This window comes from Athene cunicularia (genome assembly GCF_003259725.1).
Source record: "Athene cunicularia isolate RWA chromosome 3 unlocalized genomic scaffold, athCun1 chr3_part1, whole genome shotgun sequence".
In the NCBI taxonomy this organism is placed as follows: Eukaryota; Metazoa; Chordata; class Aves; order Strigiformes; family Strigidae; genus Athene; species Athene cunicularia.
The window spans coordinates 59,064,118-59,084,461 of record NW_020799097.1 but is presented as its reverse complement, the minus strand read 5'-3'; the positions used below and the strand labels follow the sequence as shown (position 1 = coordinate 59,084,461).

Sequence of the window (20,344 nt, the reverse complement as noted above, 5' to 3'; positions counted from 1 at the left end):
CAAGGTTTGTGGCAGTAGATTAAAATTGGGTGGTTGAAGAAATCACCAACACTAGCCATACAACCCACAACAAATATTGCTGCTACGAAGGGCTGAAAGCCAGTCCGTTACTGAATCAGTTCCTGAACTGCTTTTAGTTTTGACTTTTTTTTCTTGATACTCTGGTCTGAAAACTGCAGTGTTCAGAAAGTGATTACTGAGCAGCTTGGCCATCCATTGTCAGAAATGGAGGAGAAATGGGCATGGGAATAGACTCACCCAGCCAGTTCTAGGCCACAGATGCATGTCTTTCCGAGTCAAATTTTCCTGCACTCTGGTTGGTGTTGGTATGGTCTTCCATGACCTTTAAGAGGAAATGTGAAAGGTTCTTAAATTGTTGAAGGAGGAAAAAGAGGTGATAGAGTTGAGGTCTTCAAGATGGTGGGTATAGTTGTTTGTAAGGTAAAAAGAGTGAAGCCACCATGGGGTTTTGTAGTCTTAGGGTTTCTTGGCAGTCACCTTCTCCCGCTATTTCTGTCCTTCTTGAATAAACCTGTTTAGCTTGATATGTATCATGATTTGAGGGGGAGCAGTTAGGGATGGGATTATCAATTGTTGGTGAAGTCCCATTCATGCTCTAGTAAAAGATTGTACCTGACTGGAAAATCGTTAAAAAAGACTCATGTAGCTGATGAAGGATTGTGGCTTTGTACTATATTATGAACAGGCACAATCTCATGAAAATTCAGAATGTTTTCAATGATTTGTTTCTTGTTCGTTTCCTTCCCACTCAACATTAATCAGCTCCCACTTTACCGGACTACGAAGGAGTCGATGCATCTCTCAATGAAACTGCTACTACAATAACTGTACTCTTGAGACCAGCACAGGCCAAAGGTGCACCTATCAGGTAAATAAAAATTAAAAAAAAAAAAAATCAAGAAAATCTGAAGATTTTTTTTTTTAGTTGATTGTACGCTGTATCACAACTCATAGAGCTATTCATTTCCAAGTGAACGTTTCATTTGACATTACTATTGTTTTTCTTAGCTAGACTGAGCTTGCCAATAGATCTGTAATTAAAAAGAAAATATTCTTTGATTTTGGTTGTTCAGGTGGTCGGGGGTTTTTTTGAACGTAGTCATGACTTGAATCATCCAACTGTCCTGTTTGATTTAGGGTCCCCAGGACCACCTCCTATCCATTATCGTTTCATTTTTCTTTCTCACAGTGTCTCTGAAATACGAAGTTGAAAGGTGTTTGTCAGAAAGTGAATCTGAAGATAACAATTCCTCACCAGTACTTCAAATCAGCTATTCTATAGCATATATGTATGATTGGAAAATTGGAAGCTCAGAGAAAATGGGAGAATAATAGTGATGAATACAAACTATTTGACCTTTTTCCTCTCACAGTGCTTCTTACTAGAAATCATGTAGCAAACTATTAAATTTTCCCATAATCATATTAAAATGTTTCATTTATGTTAACTTTGAGGGGTCGTTCCCCTTCTACTCTCTATGGAGAGATAATTTAATTCTGTTTGCAAAGATTAGTCCACATCCTGCTCTTTACATCTACTTGTTAGCGCAAAAATTTTGTGATATTATTTGATTCCATTTGTGTTTTTCTCATGTGGCTGCATCAGCAATATTCAGGGACAGGGTTGACTAATTGGGGGTTAATTAGCTACTGAGCATCAGAAGCTTTTCATGCTCTTACCCTTGTGACATTTTAGAGAAATACAGGCTAATGCATTTCATTCTGTGTTACATTAAGTCGGTTACCATGGCTCAGCTGATGTCAGGTAATGTGCCTGAGCCCTAAAAGTAGAGGAAAAATAGGTGTTTCTGAAGTCTGTTTCCATTAGGAGGAACATACGTTTTACATGGATGTTGTGGGGATGAGTCACAGACCTATAAGCATTTTTATATGCTTATATAGTCAACCTGATGATTGATATGATCAGGTTATTTATTAATATTCTGTCATAGAAAATAATCCATATTCATCCCCTTTATAGGAGATGTTGATGTGCTGTATCCATAAATAAAATTGTAATCCCATACATCATTAGTTTCTGAAAGATTGCCCTGGAGCAAACCTAGGATTTTTTGGGGTGTGAAGAATGATAAAGTGTACAGGACTACATTAAGTACAGGACTTGGGTTCCTAAAATAGGGTTTTTGTTGAATTGATTCAGTAGAAACCAGGCCTGTGATCTGAAAATGTCCCCAAGTTACGCAGGTGCTTAAACCCGCTATTTGCCTTTGTAGGTGCTTTTAAAGGACTTCCAGGTGTCCTGCTGCTGGCCATATCCAAAGCTGTCCCTGTTTGACAAATGTGATATCTATCTCTCTCTAATCCATGCCAAATCTTTACAGTCCCATGCCTGGTCCCCTGAGGGGACTGATGCATAGGTCCCCCCCGAGCACCCCTTCCAGACACCACTGGGATCTTCTGACAGTGGTGCTTATCTTCTCTACAGCAAAGGTCAGTAGCACATGGGTATAGACAGCAGCAGGCTCCCACTTTCAGTCCCACCACTCACACTGAGAGGGGTCGGTCCCACGTCCCAGATTTCTCTCCTGGGAGTTTTCTTTCATGAACTGGTAGTGTGATGGGATGTAGCTAGAGGATTACTTGTACCTATCTCAGGGAGCTCTGGTTTCTCTGCACTGTACTAGAAGGCGAGTAACTCACTGCAGACTATACCTGCACCACACCACCTCACATTTATTCTCTCAATTTTCCTTACAGCATCCTCAGTTTCATGGCATGAGCTGGTTACTTGTAGCCTGTGAAGCTGGCAAAAAGGATCTATATACTAAATGTTAATAGATAGTTTGACAGAGTATTAATAACTCATGTTGAATATGTTCTCAAAAAATCATATGTCTGCCTGTCTCCTATATTCCCTCACCACTTTAATTAATTTCTAAAACCTAAGAGATTACATGAAATTTGTAACATCAGGACGCCAAGAAAGTAAGTCCATCACTATAACCAGAGCACTGGGCTTTATTCTTAAAGAAAGACAGGTGGTTTATTCCTTGCTTGGAATGAGGAATGTTTTCCAGGGGAATGCAGAAGACATGGTCCTGTTCCCTTTCCTGAAGTTATGCGTGTTGCAGTCAGGTATTTTTTTAGCAGCTTTTTAATAGGGGAGGTAAATGTAGCACTGAATTCTGAATTGATTCAATGCATTTTGCTGAACTTTATGATGCGTTTTACTGAAGCTTAACTCCATCCACACTGCAGCTGTGTTTCCACTACAAGCTGGCTTGCTGCCATAATGAGTGTTACTAGATAGGTGGGAAAAATTGCATCGCCATGCCTGCAGCTGTGATTGAGTAAAAGGGACTCAAATGCTGTTCTTTAGCCTGACACTGAATACAGTTGTTTTTTTGGAAAGGTTTGTTTGCACCCAGTCCTCAAATCCCTGGAGCTGTAGATGGTCAAAAGATCATTTTATTTAATAGCAGTAGGTCTGTGTTTAAAAAAAAGGGAGAAATTTAAAGAAAAAAAAAATAAAAAAAAAAAGTTGAGTCTGATACTCTTGCTTTTACAAACAGAATTATAACATGATGAGATTTTGTTGTACCTCAGTCTCTCCATCAGCACAGCCCCCCAGGAAACAGATGTTCCTTAACTCTAGTGAAATCTATGTGCAGCTGTCAATCATTTCTTTAAGATGCTACATGTCATAGTCATCACAGTTTAAACATGACTCTAATCATATCTTCCCTGTCAAATGTTATCGTGTAATCTCTAGCATTCTTTATGGCCTCCTGAAATCTTAAACCAAATTACAAACTAGAAATGCAAAGGGAGACAGGGCTGGATGGCTCAGACTCACTGTGAAGCGTGAACCGTTTCACTATCAATCTCGTGGATGAGGTCCCAGTCAGTAGCATCAGTGGTGCTTCAGTGATTCATTTGAAGGTGTGATTTGTCACTGTAGTTTTTCTGAAGAATCCTAACCGAGCACCCTCAAACCAATCTTTTGTTTTCAACCTACTGCAGATGAGTATTATGAAGTACATGTATCAAAATCAGCACAGACAACTTTTTAATGATGAAATTTATTTTATTTGATTGGTAAAGTGTTTTCCTTATACCTCCGTATGCAAAATCGGGTTGTTTTCATTTTGCAGCAAGACTAATTAAGCGGACCATGGCAGGGAGTAGCTAATACTTAGTTGTCAGTCGGACTTCCAAGAGCTCAGGTTGTAACTTGGCCTGTCCGTTAGTCAGTCTGGCGCCCATCAAAGGAGAGGACACTCTCTCCACTAGATGCATCAAGGAGGTCTCTAGCTCATATTAAAACCCTGTCAGAATAGGGCTGAAGTATGAACAACATGTTCACCGCTGCAATACCTGTTTGAGAGTCAGAGGTTTTAGAGAGAGGTGAAAAGCAATATCTGTTGCCAGGGGCCTCCTTTTAGGCTGTTTGCAATTGTCTTGGTCAATAGGGAGGTTCTGTACAGGTTTTCTTAAGTAAAAGAAAAAAACTTTTGACATCAAAAAGGATTTCCTCATGCAAAATCTCAGCAGAGGAGCTCTTGTCACATCTTCAACACTTTCTCCACTTATCTGATTCAGACAACTGTTGGGCCGCTGTGATCCCAGCAACTAATGTAGAAGCTTCTGAAATTTGTATTACTCTTCAGAATAGCTCAGAATTTATTTTAGTCATCAAGGAGAAGGAATATTGTCACCTAGGTCTTCCATCCCTCCTCCTTTCTTTCTTTCTTTCTTTTATTCCTCGTTTGCTGTCTGGGAAGACTGGAAAAAAAATAGCTGTTGTACAAATTTCCTCAGCTCTAGTCACAAGAAAGTCTCAATAATTGAATTCCCACCATTACACAAAAAAGTGTGTAAAGAACATAAGGTAGTTGAAGGTTTAGTAATATTTTAAAATCTCAACGATAAGCAGAGTATGTAGCCTTTAAACTTTCACTTATAGCCTGATATCAGATCACCTTTGCAGCCAGTGAACACCCCGCTTTCCAAGTTGCAAATTTAACTTTAGCTTCTGTCTTCACATGTTACAGCAAAGTGTCCTTTCCAAACACTGTTATGTGTGCGCCGGGTGACAGTGCTGCTTTGCAGCCACTGTAGCGTTAGTAAATGGACTTAAACAGATGGTATCACAAAGGGATCAGAGGTAAATTACTGTATTCCTGCGTGTCTTGTTAGACTATAATGTTGCATGAAAAATACTGCCAGATCCCCTGTCTAAAGAGGATAGGCACATCTTTTATTTAAAAAATACTTTGTGAAAATTAAAAAAAAGCCTCATTGGAGACTTCAAGAAATTTCTGTCATTGGGTATTCTTTCTTTAACTAAAAGTAATTGTATAGACTGTCTACAATGTGTATATTTGTTTCTTATTTTCCACATTTTATAATTTTTGAGATGTAGGGGCCCAAAAAGCATTATTTTTGGAAGAATATTTTATGTAAATTATTTGAAAATTTTTCAGAACCTTCACATTTTATTGTGATCTCATGCTTAAAATTTTCCCGTACCGTTTATATCAAATTCAAAAATTACTGTGTGTTTTTAAAGAATGCTATTTAAAGAGACTTTCCTAACACTTCACTCTCATGCCCTTCGTCTTTGAATTTTGGTTCGTTTTGGTCTCTGAGGAGACTTGATCCTTAAAAAGGAGATGTCCCTTAAAAAAAAAAAAAGATAACTTATTTGCCCCTTATTCTATAAAATGGGGAGGGAAAGTGGGGGTTAATTTGGTAACTGTAGTGGATCTCAGCTTCTGCAGTGTGTGACAAACCAGGCTGTTCCAGGGGACGGTTGCCTCCGTCAGATGCAGACGTTGCACTGTCCTTCCGCTCGCCCTGCCGGCTTCCTCCTCCTAGGTTGGCAGGGTGTCACAGATGACAAGTTTCCTGCTCTCCTGGCATTTCAGAGAGCAGAATTTGTGTTGGTCCCAATCCTTTGGCAGCTCATGAGAGAAAGCTGCAAGAAGGGAGGGAGCAGACACATGGTGTCTGGTGTTCCCAGTACTCTTCAGTTGGTTGGCTGCCCAGTCAGGAGCAGTGGTTTTATCCCTGCCTAGGTCCAGGGCCAGGCCAGGAAGGGAATAAACACGGGTAGTAATTTCTGCCCTTGGTACATCATAAACAAAAATTATTTTACATCCTGTCAAGTCTGTAAAATATCGATGCTTTTAGGGTTTTTTGCTAGTACATTAATTTTGAAGCATAAAGATTCCAGGTGCATGGGGATCTTGTGGAAGTGGTTTGTTGGTGCAGGCCACATTAACTGGACGTGGCTAATACATAGAGTTTACCACAGAAGGTGATTTATAGCCAAGCTCAGTTCACCGTTTATGAGAAACAGAGATCCCTGGAACTAACTCATCATTTTTTTGTTTACTTTTTTCTTTTTAACTGGAGTTTTAAAATGAGGTGACTTTCTATATTCCTCTTGGACACTTTGAAAGGGAAGAGGCTTTCCTCCTTGATTTTTTAGGTGGTAGAAAAAGGGGATGCTAACTTTTTCTTTCAGCTCAAGAAAGGCATGAAACTCATTTCTTATGTTTTCTACTCTCTTCTGTTCCCGAGTATCGTACTTCATCTCTGCCACAACAGTTATTGGGTTTTCTGGGCAGTAGTAGCAGAGAAAATTGACAAAATAATTTAATGCAACCACGTAAGTTCTGAAAGAAGGAGGATTGTCTTTGCCTTTGCCTTTCAGAGTCCCTGCAGCAATGCAGTGATGCTTCGAGAATTCTGTTCAATTTAACTTTTTCTATTTAGAAAGATTTAAAACAAAACCAAGACAGATAATTCTGCCAGTTTAATTGAATAGCTTCAGGTCTCATCTACATGATTGAGCATATTTTCTTACTAATCTCATAAGGTCCTCAAATATGTCTGCATATAAATGAGAAATTGTGTGCATGTGTACATGTGTGTGTATGTGCGTATGTGTACATATAGTTCTTAAAAGTCTAAAAACTTTTCTTATTCTCTTATAAAATGAAGAAATGCCTCCTGCTCTCAGTATGTAAGTTCTGTACTTCTGCAGAGCAGGGGAAGCTGATAATGAGTTGGTAACATCCTGTAGTTAGGTAGTTTCCCTAAAGGCAAAAAAAGAATTATAATTACCTGTTCTATTTTAAGCAGGTGATTTTGAAAAGTGACCAAGCCATGGACTGTTTCAAGAGAGGCATTGGGAGGTTGGGATGGCGTTTTAATAGGCCGAATGCCATCTGCTTCAGCAATTTGTAACGTTTTATCATTGACAACTGTAGAGGAATGAGGCAGTCTATTTTGGTGGAATGGACAGATTTCTGTCCATCTGTGCTTGTATTACAGCATGTCACTTATACTTTAGATCTGCATAGCTCTGAGCCAAGATAGAAGCCACAGCAAGGTCAAGAGGTGGAGAAGCCTGTCAGCATGTTCCGTCTCTAATGATATGACAACTGCAAATTGGTGCTTCAAGCACAGCCTGGAGGCAGTCATTATGTTGGGCCTTGAAGCTCAGCTTTCTCTAATATTGTTTCAAAGGAAAACGCTAACTTCAGATGCTTCTGATTAACCAAGAGTTTAGTCTCTTGTAGTTTAAAGTCAGATTCATTCCTGTGTTTCTTCAAAAGAAAAAAGCCTGGGAGGGGAGGGAAAGAAATATCATTGTTAGAAGGTTGTCCATAGTTTTGTGTTGGTTTTTTTCATGAAAAAAATGGATGCTGCTACTTTCCAGTGGCTGAATTAGATAGCTTTGCTATATTTCAAGCTTTTTTTTTCCTCTCTGCTTCAGTGCATCTGCTATCTTTTCCTCTCTTCTTTCTTTTGTTTTCTTTTTAAGTTTACACAAAGCAATTGGGTTAATATTTTTGAGACTAGACAGTTGACCCAGGCAGGTGTCTTTTAAAGATATGTTGTTCTTCCTCTGTTTCGCTAGTGCCTACCAAATCGTTGTTGAGGAGCTGCACCCACACCGAACAAAGCGAGAAACGGGTGCCATGGAGTGCTACCAAATCCCCGTCACATATCAGACCGCTCTTAGTGGGGGGTCACCATATTACTTTGCTGCTGAGCTGCCCCCAGGAAACCTGCCAGAGCCAGCACCCTTTACCGTGGGTGACAACAGAACTTACCAGGGTTTCTGGAACCCACCACTGGCTCCTCGGAAAGGCTACAACATCTATTTCCAGGCCATGAGCAGTGTTGAGAAGGTAAGTACCAACCACACCTTTCTCCTGCAAGGAGTCAAAAGACATGCCCGTGGTGACAATTAGGGCTGCTAGAGTTGCATGTAGTTTGGTGTTGGCAGTGGGACTGCTGTAATCTCTTCCATGTTGTGACAGTATGGCAGCATGCCAGTCACATTTCACGCCACCTTTGTGTCATAGTACTAGATGAAAGCTTAAAACATCTTGTAGTAATCACCTGAGTGAACTCATTCAGTGCTGGGACTCTACCTCCTCGGTAGATAACATCCACAGCCCTTTCCCAAGTTCTCAGTAGATGTGCACTTCAGAAGATTAAATTACTGCAGGATAAAGAGAATGTGGGCTGCTCAGAGGACTAATAAAACTTTACAAACTTTTTGAGACTCTTGCACTGAACATCAAATAAAAACCAAAAATTTGCTTGAGTAAAAATAACCTCAAGCCCATGGTGTGTTTTCAAGAGCCTTTCTGAAAAGGTGTGCTTGAGGCTTGCTCCACTGCTGTGCAGTAGTAAGAGTATGGTTGTCACTCACCTTCATATCTCCTTGGTGTTTCATTTTTATCTGTGTTGCTGAGTGCTGTTGCTAGCTCTCTATACATATGGGAGGGGAAAATGTGCCAGGGAGGGAGGTTCTAGGTGGGAAGTACAACTGTGGCTCTTCAAGCCGTGAGCTGTCACTCTTAAATGATTTTTCCTCTCATAAATGAAAAATGGGGAAGGGGAAGATGATCAGTTAGGTGGGAAAATGTGCTAGGCACAGAAGCTTCAGATATTTAAAAATTTAAATTTTTTATTTAGAGTTTAGAAAACTGAAGGAAATTGCTGTAATATGTCTCTAAAAGTCTTCATAGGAAGTGTCCAGACAGGTCAGAAAGGAACTGCCTGACAAGACAGGTAGATCAATAGCCACCGAGGCTCACCAGAGCCATCGGAAAGGAGCAGAAGCCATGTTTATCCTCACATCCTCGCATTTGGGTCTCTGCCGTGTCTAAACAAATCCTAGCTAACAGGTGGCCTTGCATTGGAGCCCCTTGAAGAAAAACTCACCTTCTACCTATGGTTGTGAAAATGGCATATGCATCAAGGCAGAATGGGGACGAAGCAGGAGCTAATGAAACCATACTGGAACTGCCTGAGAACCAGCTTCCAGAACTACTGGAACTGATGGAAGCTGTTCCTTATTTGTAGTTCTTATCTATAGACCTGTATGAAGCAAACAAAACAAAATAAAGCTAACAGCTAGTCACATTTATATTTCCCTCACCTGCTACATATATTTCCTTTGCTTTTGTTGGATTCCAGCTGACTAAATTGTAAGGAAATTTGTTTCATTCCCCGAGAAATAAATGGGAGGGAAAAGTAAAACAAAAATATTAAACACAAACATAGATATTTATTTTGGCTTTTACATTTTGACAGATAAGTAGAAGATGAAGGAAGAACGTGTTATTTTTTACTGTAACTTGATTTCAGTATGTGAGGGAGTTTAAAATGGTTTTCTCTGGAATGATTTAAAACTTCAGATAGATTTCTGTTCCTAGGGTAATTTGGGGCAAGATTCTGGGGGGATTGCACTTCATTCTGCCAGGACAGAGATCTAGTGGTTGTAAAATAACCTCTGAGCTGCAGAATATTTAAACACATGTAAACCAGTGAGATCATCAAAACAGTCAAGGGGAAGTAAAGTATACTCTGAAATACACTGTAGTGGTGGGATGAGGGTTATTCCATCATCCTCGCAGATATTCTGAGCAAAAATGGACAAGTAAATCCAGTGACTGGGAGAACCTTAATTAGGTAAGATTATATTGATAAACTTTGGGGCTTTCATTTACATTGAAAAGTTGTCTTTATTGTAAGCCTCTATTAATGGATTTGCTCATTCTTTACAAGCTATGTTTACAAAACAGCATCAACATATTTTACCTGTTGCTCAGGAATCCTCAAGATGAGAGAGATCCTAGGGATGTATTAAGGAATGGAGTGCTGGGGGGTGCAGGACCAGAGGGAGCCTATTTTAGAGAATGAAACATTATATTTTCTAATTCCATGCTCATATTGTTTAGATCTAATACAGCAGCAGCTGCATCCTCTCACACAACCTTATGCTATTTCAGTATGTTTGCCTTTAAAATGACTGCACATTGTACAGGAATGTCAGAAAACCCATTTATGACTGACCATCTTCTATTCAGATTGTCCAAGCTGTGCATAACCAAGTCATTTCTCTGTCCATTTTTTTCAACGGCTGACCTAACTTCTGAAGTGGAGGATGGGGAGTGAGGGAAGTAAAATACATAAAAACTGTCTTTGCATGTGCAACTTCTTTTGGAGCACATCAGTGTCGAATTACTGTCTTTCCTGGGCACATTATGTAGGTTGTAGATAAACTGTGTCATATGTGAAGGGATATTTGGCTACTTCTATGCCAATTCCACACTCAGAAGCATGAGGGAGCATGTTGCTGACGTGCTTCAGGTGACTCTATTCAAGACCACCAGGATGCAACAAGACAAGTTAGTTTGGAAACAGTGCTGAACAGATGTACCTTCTTTGCTTCGTGGTGCTGGTGGAGGTCAACGCTGACTCAGGATTTCTGTACCATGAAATAACCAGGAGCACCAGTCCTCCCTTTTTCTTTCACTGCACCCTGTCTCTGTATTCTTACGGCATAATTTCCATTTGATTTGAATAATCTGAAATGTGGCTACATCTGGGCTGTCCTGCACCTGTTCTCCCCATTGTTATCCTGAATAGTACACACCAATGTCTAGGTTTCATCCAGTTTTTCTAAAGGCAAAAATCACTCAGTTTCCTCCCCTGCTCAGCCCAGAGCCCTGTGTGTCACCTTGTCAGGTTGCCCCAGCTGATCAGCAGATCTAGGATGAATTTATGGAGCAGGGAGGGCAAGAAAAAGCAACCTGATCTGACTGTTTTCTTTACTTTTCTCCTCAACAGGAAACCAAAACTCAGTGTGTTCGAATAGCTACAAAAGGTAAGAGGTTCGTCCCTTCCATGCAAAGTGGCTGTTTTAATGAAATGTGATGTTTCTGTTAAGTGTTTGAACCAAAGCCAGTACTCTCCCTGTATTTTGAACCACTTGATTGTCTTTAAATGTAATGGGCTACTGCTTTTTATTCTTTGGTATCAGGCCAAGAGACTACTGTTCTAGCAATACTCAGAATTTAGATAAAATAAGCGCTTCTTTTTTTCTTTCCCTGTCTGTGGTTTTCAAGATCTGCTTTTAGGCTGCTGGAGCATTGCAAGCGGCAGATAGATGGGCTGGAGACTAGAAAGAGCACGTGGTTAAACTGTTATACGAACAATTATTTCCAAGCAGGGGTGGAAATAATTTAAATGAAGGACATGATAGTTAATTTTCCTAAGTAAGAGCTCCCAGTGTTAGCTAGACATAGGGGAGGGTTGATTTGAGGAAGGCTCGTGGCTTTGATAGCAAGTGAGGCCCAGGGCTAAGACTGCATAGCTGTGAGAATAAATCATATTGACCCGACATACAGTGGGTTAATCGCATACCACTCAGTCAGAAATGTTGTTTCATCTTCAAATGAGGACTTAGTTGTTCTGCTTGTTGTTAACTCTTGCTTTGACTGTATTTATAGTCATTAATTTTGGTTGCTTGACTCTGTCAACATGAGAGTTGTTTGATAGTCTCTGGCAACATAAACAAGAAAGGAGCTTAGAAATGCTGACAGACTACTCTTCAGAGGCCCAGCACTACTCACGTTGTCTGTAATTGCATATTAATATTCAGCATAAAAACAACTTTAGATATGAGCAAGTGGGCATTTAAAATACTGCAGTGGCACATCAGCACCATTTTTTCAATTGCTTCTTTCAATTTAAAACCTGTTCCAATTAAAAACTGATGCCCGTAATGAGGTGGTAGCAACCAAATGTTTTCCTGAGAAAACAGAAAATAAAATGTACTTCTCAAGATGTGTTAATATTTTTGTCGAGTGAGGTAAGCTAATAAAAACAGGAAATTAAAAGCATGAGCTAAGTCTTCTGTGGAAAAGTACATCAGCATTATCTTTCTTATGTTTACCTGGCAAGATTAAATGTTTGAATTAAAATATATTTGCATAAACAAATATTTATGTACCACAAGCCTGTATTGCTAGGCTTTGAGTCAAAGGAGAGTCTTGAAAGGCTCAAAGGCAACCTAAAATATTCAGGACTGAGGAAGGGGAAAGCAGTGGTCTCTCTCATCATAAATTTTACGGATAGTAATAACAAAATAGGGAAGAAATTCACCTGTCTTAGGAGGAAATTATTTTTCACTTAACCATATTCAGTCCATCGATCTCAAAGCAGTGTTCACAGGAGCAATAGTCCTGGTGGTGGTTGGTTTTATGCCTTTCTCTGACCTAACGGTCACGTTTCACCCCAGTGGCTGTAATCTGAAGGAAAGGGGAAACAAGTAGCAGGTTTCTTACCATCGTGCCATATATTTTGCGTTTGCCATTCTGGCTAAAGACAAGTTTTCCTGAAGTAACTGCATTGCCTAATATGTCAGTACTATACTCCTTGAACATGGAACTGGAAACCAAAATGTTTTCTCTGACTTTATTTTAATTGATAGATGTGAAGTGTGGGGGGGGCGCAACATTAGGAGCAAATGCTTTCCCTTTCTCTGAAGGAGTGCATTTAATAGGGCATCATCACATCATATGTGACTTCAAAGTCATGTACATTCATACCTCTCGAAGAGTTACACTGGTATTCTAAATATTTTTTAAAGCTGATTCTGAATTTTTTTCTCATTGTGGTATTTTTTTATAATGAAAACATTTGTTGTACTTGAAGAAAAGTATACTTAATACATTGGTTTATGTATATGTTCATCTGGTTATGCTGACTTTTTTCATAGTGTGTAAGTTTGCTTTAAATCATTGACCTCAGAAGCATCTGGTTACATTTGTAATATATTCATAGGGAAAAGAAGACTGTCTGACCTTACCTAATGCACCCCAGTAAAGTGCCCTTTTAAAATCTAGCAAATTGTCTAAACTATGTATTCAGTTATAAAAGCAGTTCATAGTTCTGTGCTCTCTCCTGTGACTTAAAGGAGCCTACAGCTGGCAAAACCAATTAAAAATCATAAAGATCAGGGGTGGAAGGGTGCAGGAGGGAACGACATTAAAGGTACATGTAAAGGCAAGACAAAATTTCCCTGGTAGTGAAGTTCAGTATTACCAGCAAAGGTAGTTTCTCATTTTTGTCTCGTTCAAGGGGCTGGTGTTATCTACTGAGTATATTCACACCGATAAGATGTAAAGATAGGGGGGGGAAAAAAAAATGGTAGTGAAGTCATGGTTTGATGCTGGAGAAGTTCATATCCCTGGAATTATAGTCTTGATAACTTAACTTTCTTAAACGTGTTATTTTTCTGACTTAATTTTTTGTTTGCTTGGGCAGTTCCCTATTAACATAATTTACATTTTAATGCATAAGGGATTTTGCACATATCATTCCCTTGGGTTGCCTTCTACCTTTGAGAATTGGTGGAGTTGTTTGTTTATTGGTGTCAAACTAATGAAAGTCAGCAAATTTAAATTGAAGTGCTCATACTTTTTCAGTCTGTATATTCCAGGTGCAAAATGTTCTCATGTGCTTCTGATAACAAAATGCGCTGAAGTGTGAACTCATCTAAAAGATGGTGCCAAATCATGACTAAAGTATGTTGCTGGTTTTGGTGTGTCTTGAAAAAATGTTCTGAGACTAAGCTGAGAGGCTTACTAGTGTCTGGTGTATTAAAATACACTGAGTTAATTTTTCATGGAAGAAAATACTGGAACAGCACCAGATTAAAAAGTCCTCTCCTGAGCAGTTCTTGTGTACTTGCAGATGAAAGATGAATGCCAGAGTGATTCTTTGATGCCCCTGATTTAAAGTAATAATAGGTTTCCCCCTTTATCTGGACACCTATTTCCACAAAGCTTGTAAGAATTTAATGACTTTGTGACTTTTGCCCTTCTGCAGATCAGACTGAATTGGCCAAGGGAGTCCCAAGTTATTAGATGTGGCAAGGGGGTATGAAAGTTGCACACATGTACACAATCTGTTCACATAAGCTTTGATTCTTGAGCAAACCAGGTTAAAAATAACTTCTTGTGACACAGGAGGTGGGTAGGACATACCTAAAGCACCATATCCATTACATGTGTAGCCCAGAAAATTTATGAACTGTGAATCATTTTAATGCCTTGGACACTTTTAGCCAATGCTGCTTTTCTCTGTCAACCTGAATTCCCTTCCCATTTAGATCATCTTAGTAATCATTAATCAGAATAATTAAAAAAAAAAACCAAACAAACAAAAAACAAAACCAAACAACAACAACAACCAAAAAACACACACACCAGAAAACCCAAAACAACAGTTGATCATTCTCTGCCTCATTAGTTTTCAAATCTAGGTAGTAGCATTACCCAGTCACTAATAGTCTGGTTTTCCACACATAGTAGCTGAAGAAGGAAAAAAAAAATTTTGTTTTCTGAAGTGCAGAGAAGGGTACAGAGAGTGACATAATAGGTCAGATGTTCATTTGAAACAGAAAGATAGAATAAAAAAAAAAAAAAAAAAAAAGTATTACGTATAATTTCCTACAGAAAGTTCTCAAACTTCCTAAAACTAGTTTGGTAAGGCAGAGTTCAACCAGACTGTAACATGCTCATATATCAATGAATACATGATAACTGAACCTGCCTAACCAAAGTATTGCTAGAGAAGTGAATAAAATATGTGTGATTGCCATAGCATGCGCTTCAGAGTAGCACACGATGTTGATGACTGATCAGTCACTTCTTGGAGTAGAGTCTGACTGTGTAGAACTTTGAATGGTTTGCCACTTGCATACAATGTTGACATTTCATTCTACGGTCTAAAATGCTATCAGCTGCAAAGGGAATGAAACCAGATTAACATGGGCAGAGAAGAGTGATGCTTCAAATTATTTAACATGTAAATAGACATTTAAGAGGACAGAAGGGACAGCAGAGCTGTTATTAAGCAGAGTCTATATAAAGTTAACATTTCTGACAGTTTTTAGGCTGCCAAGTTTGAGGCTAACACTGATTCACGTGTATTCTTTTGTTTTGTTTAGGGGACTAGAGAAAAACACTCAAATTTGATTAGAAGAAATGTACTGTGTCAGTAAATAAAGAAGTGGAGGACCTGGCAGCTCTATCCCAAAGTAGTTAGAAGGAATAAATGAAGTCCAAGACTCCTCACTCTGCATTTAAAACATGAACTTCTTCACCTCCAAATTTATTTTCCCTTGTGGTTTTCATTTGTATTATTAGTTCAGTCAGTGTAGAACTTCTCTATCTCTATGCACGTTTGGTTCATACAGATGGATGAAAATGCCATTTGAGATGATGCGCATCTGGAAGTAATTGTGAAATAGCAGAAAATTACTTTTTAATCTGATTTGAGGAATAAAAAGGTCTGGGTGGTAACATTTCAACTGCAAGTGTGCATTTAGTCCACCATCATTATTTCTCTGAATTCATTCCCACAGCAGCTGGGGATTGATCCAAAGGCCTTTGATGTCAATGGGAGTCCTTCCACTGACATTAATGTGCTTTGGATTAGGTCTTTAGAAGTCATAAATCTGTCTAGACCATAATTATTTCCTTGAAATTGTTCCTGATGATGTCTCTGCTCTTAGGGAAATTTGTGAAAGTCAAATCACCTCCTGTAGAAGGATGCTCAGATATGTCTGTTACTGATTAATGCACAAATAAGGGAAGATGTCAGATGCTAAATGTATATGAAACAAAGCTTCTCTCATTGTTGTTTTTATGGTTGGATCAGTGCTCCTACAATGACTTTTAGCTGTAGCATCATAATAGGCACTGGAGACCTAAGTGGCAATATAAATTTAGAGAAGAATGCAGATATTGCCTAAGTCACATCTTTCTTTTCACTCATTCATAGGAAAAAGCTGTTAATATGTTTAAACTTCAGTGGTCTTTTGCATAATGTCTTTTATCTTACAAAGAGGAGATTTTAACTGACTTGCTGAGCTTTCCAAAGATGGAAACAAAATATTAGCATGACATATTTTCCTCTTTTGTATGTGAAACTGCAGTAGCTCACTGAGCAACCACATCTGCCAGTTCTGGTAAGTGATACCTTCAGTTGCAAATAAAAAATTGAATGACCCTTTGATGGAATACTTGATGATGGTTATAAAAAAAAGCAGTTATATTAGGGACACCTCAAGATTTCCAGACACAAAACTTACAATGTGGGTACTTTCATATATGTATGGAATCATGGAATTCAATTACGAAAATTTTATTGGAGTAAATGGAATTTAATGTAACAACAGCATTTATTAGGTGAAGCTACTTGATCGATATGCATGGAACAACAATTTTCAGAGAAGGTATTTCCCATTCTTTATTATAAGGCACCAAAGAGAAGTACTCCTTTCTGCTTGTTGCTTGACATCTTTAAGAAATAAGGGGTCCTTCTGAGGGTAACAGCTGAAAACTCTGAATTTCCTGATGGTTTTTATGCGTATGACATTGCCTGAGCTGAACCATTTATTTTAACTGTATTTGAGAATTATCATTAGAAGTATTTTCTAGTGTCTGGCCTCTTTTCCAAGTCTTCAGGAATATGGGTTTATTACTATGTTTTGAAAGAGTAGTTGGCTGCTTTTGGTCAGAAGAGTTTCATGGATGAGTAAATCTAGTAAATACAATTGATAGATCTAATCGCTTTACTGAAAAACTTTAGTTTTAAATACCCTGCTTAGTGAGTAATTGTATTACATGCAAAAATTCTTTTATTAAATTTAGTTTGGTTTTGAAAGCTAACTTTTTAAAAATCTTTGCATTTTAAATCAGTAAGAGGAAACAATAGTGATACATTTCAGTGTTTTCAAAAAATCAACCATTAGAATGAAGATATTTTGTGTCCTAAGATATAACAAATATAAGCTTTCCTGACTTTGAAATGTTTCTGTATTTCTTTTGGCCTAGATATTTTAAAAATTACTTTGTGCAGATGCTGTAAGCAGATTGAAATCTTAGGAACCTTAAAGGTTTCCTAAAGAATAAGAATTTTTAAAGTAAGAATTCAGGTAGAGGATTCTAGTTAATATTTAAAAGTTAGAGAATGAATGTTGATATTATCTGCGATAAGTGAAGGATCAGAATCTTAGCATATATGATCTTTTAGGAGGTGCCTGCTTTCTTAGGTCTCTTCAGCTATTATGAATATTATTTCATTAATCAGATTGTAGACATTGAATGTTTTGCATGCATTGTTAAAGAATATGGAGACATAAAGGTAGAAATCTTCTGATTTTACAAAACCCATAAGACTTTTAACTGCAATATAAAATCATTGATTCCCCTTATAATAGATATGCAATTAAAAAGACCATTTAAAATTACTATTTGCTGATAGTGCAGTGGGGTTTTATTTAATTTTAGCCCCCCTTTTTTTCTGTTCTTTCATCATTTCTTACTTGCCTTTTTTTATGTCTTCACCTTCTTCATGTCATTGTAAAATTACAGATGTTTAGAGAAGGTAAATTTATCATATAGAGAAGGTAAACTCTTATCGTAACCTGATAGGACAGGGCTCATTAGCCCCTTTTCACCAGAAAGCCTGTGCCCACTTTGATTTTATATCATGATTAACTGTACCACTGGGTCAAACGGCCCCTTGCAATGCCTGGAGTTGAAGAGTGTGTGAGGTGGAACATGCAGAAATTGCTGCCTCTTAACAGTCTGTCACAGCCTTCTCACATGCATGTTTGTCCCAGGAGCAATAGGATTTTGGCTTATCTGTGCAGCAGCAGAGCTTTAGAGTCCCCATTAAGGGACAGTGCTGTTTCACCTTTTCAAAGACAGGAGGAGAAAAGGGTCTCTAGGAATTAGTAATTGTGTTTATATCCAGTCAGTAGCCTTCAGTCTGATGCTTTCTCCACATTAGGGGGCATGTTAATGCTGACAGTCCAGAGTAGGTTTTGGCACGCCCATCATTGAGATGTAAGTTTAATTCTGTACCTAGTAAAGCAACCAATTGCTGAAGCTAGAAATATCCCTACATACCTTACCGCCATTGTTAGTGCCAGTATAGAAACTACAGTTCAAACTGATGAGGTCAAAATCAGTCATGATTGAAACTGGTTCCATTAAATGGTGCATTAGATTGGGAGATTTTAATACACACACATTTATTGGATTTGGAAGTGTGTAGGAAAGTCCCAGACTGTTTGGAAGTGGTAATGAAAACCTGAATGTCACTCCAGTAGTGATGGTGTGCTCTGAGCTCTGGATCGTCATCACTGTACCATAGTTCTGAAGTGCTGCCATTACCGAATGGACACATTCAATGCTGAAATGTAGCATAGGAAGGAAGCTGCTACTAACTTAGCACTGGTCAAGTAAAAAAAATCATTTATGTGGCAGTTTGATGATATAGTCATTAATAAGGAGGAGTTGATGTTGGTAGATCACACATAAGCCAACACAGATAGAAAATCAAATTATTAGAGAGTATGTATGGCTGGTGGTTATAGAGCTGGTGGAAAAAGTGCCTGTCAGCAGCTTATTGCTATCCCTGTTACAAACAACCAGTCTTGCTCAGATTCACCGAAAGACACTGATTTAGCGTAGTAAAAATAATTTAAAACGTGTCCTAGGTTAGAACAATTGCATGGGCAGTTCTGGAAGCAGGGTAGAAATGACAGTACATGCTGGAGGAGTAGTGGTGAAAGGCAAGGGGGAGATAGTTTTCACCATCTTCAGGTGCAGACAAAGGGTCTTGAAGTCATGTTTAAAACTGCTAGAAGAATTTGAACCTCAAGGTTAAAGCTGCTTCAGTCCAGCTACAAAAAACAGACATAAAATGTTATATCAGTATGTGCTATCTTAGCACAGAGGTGCTAATCTCCGCAATTATCCATCCTTGTATTAACAGCTACCTAATACAGAGCTATTTTGCATAGAAGACAAAATATTTTTGAGCCGTAAAACTGCTCACTGGGCACCTGGACAGAAAGGACAAGCAGGACTTTATCTCAGGAAAGAATGAATGCAGAACAACTTCAGCAACATCTAAAATGGAAATGTCCTTACTGATTTTTATGAAAACTGTTTATGGCCCTAAAAGCAGCATCACTGTGTTTCTCTGTATCTAATGAACACTTTTAACTAAATGAAAAGAAGTTCCACCTCGTTGTCATGAACATTACAAGGGTTTATTAAACTATTTGCTTGTCATCTCTGACAGAGTGCTAAGTGAAGTTCTACAGCTAGTCATCTAGAAACAAGGAGCTGCACTGCCAAGCGTAGTAGCACTTTGTAAACACTGTCAAATGTGTTGCAGAGCAAGTCAGTATGGTTGATTGGCAATGCTGCCAAATTACTCAAATACAGAGACTGATGCTTTGTCAGCTGTGTAAGGAGACGATGGCTCTGAAGTTCGGGAGCACAAACGGCTTTCTGCTCTGATGGGAAGTTGTGTGCTAACCACAATATTTCTGGAAAGATCCTGACCAGAAACATACTCAGGTGGACCTCAGAGGAGGGAAAATCTTTCTAGAAATTGTGTGTTTATCACACATCTGTCTGTCAGAGCAGGAAGCAGTTACAGGCATTGTTAAAGTGATTTTTTTTAGACAGGTAAATTCAAAGCATAGAGAACAGAATTACCACCCTGTGTGTGGTTTTCGGTGCTGTTGACTTGGGAAGTGTGTGGAGGCTTTCGTGCAAATTCAGCAGTCTGGAAAGGACTGTGAATATTCTCTGTGCTTCACAGTGATGTGGTGATGAAGGTTCTTGATCAGGATAGACTTCCAGAACCCTTTACTATCAAAGAGGTCACAAAACAGGTTGCATCTTTTGCCACTTCTGATTAACATTCGCTTTGTTGTGTCAACAGGAAAGGTAGCCACATTCAATACCATATAGATGCCAGAATATTTAACCTGAACGTTAAATCAGAGGTCCCATATCTGCTGACTTGTGTTACTTGCTCTTTGCTGATGACGGAGTATTGGTTATTCACACATATGTAAGCAGGCTACATATTATTGATTGCTTCAGCCCCTCTGCCAAGTGGTTTGGCCAGACCATTAGCACAGAGGAAAAAGAGGTCCTGCTCTAAC

At 38.7% G+C, this 20,344-nt stretch overlaps 1 protein-coding gene across 7 annotated transcripts in view; it reads left to right on the top strand.

Annotated features, from left to right (window-relative positions):
• Positions 1 to 20,344, top strand: part of PTPRK (protein tyrosine phosphatase, receptor type K) — a 321,847-nt gene that overhangs the window by 240,952 nt on the left and 60,551 nt on the right. For all 7 annotated transcript variants that reach the window (XM_026845144.1, XM_026845149.1, XM_026845148.1 and 4 more), the window contains exons 10-12: positions 784 to 889; positions 7,916 to 8,189; positions 11,146 to 11,182. In XM_026845144.1, the coding sequence (XP_026700945.1) occupies positions 784 to 889; positions 7,916 to 8,189; positions 11,146 to 11,182 (417 nt within the window). The remainder of the gene's footprint in view (positions 1 to 783; positions 890 to 7,915; positions 8,190 to 11,145; positions 11,183 to 20,344) is intronic.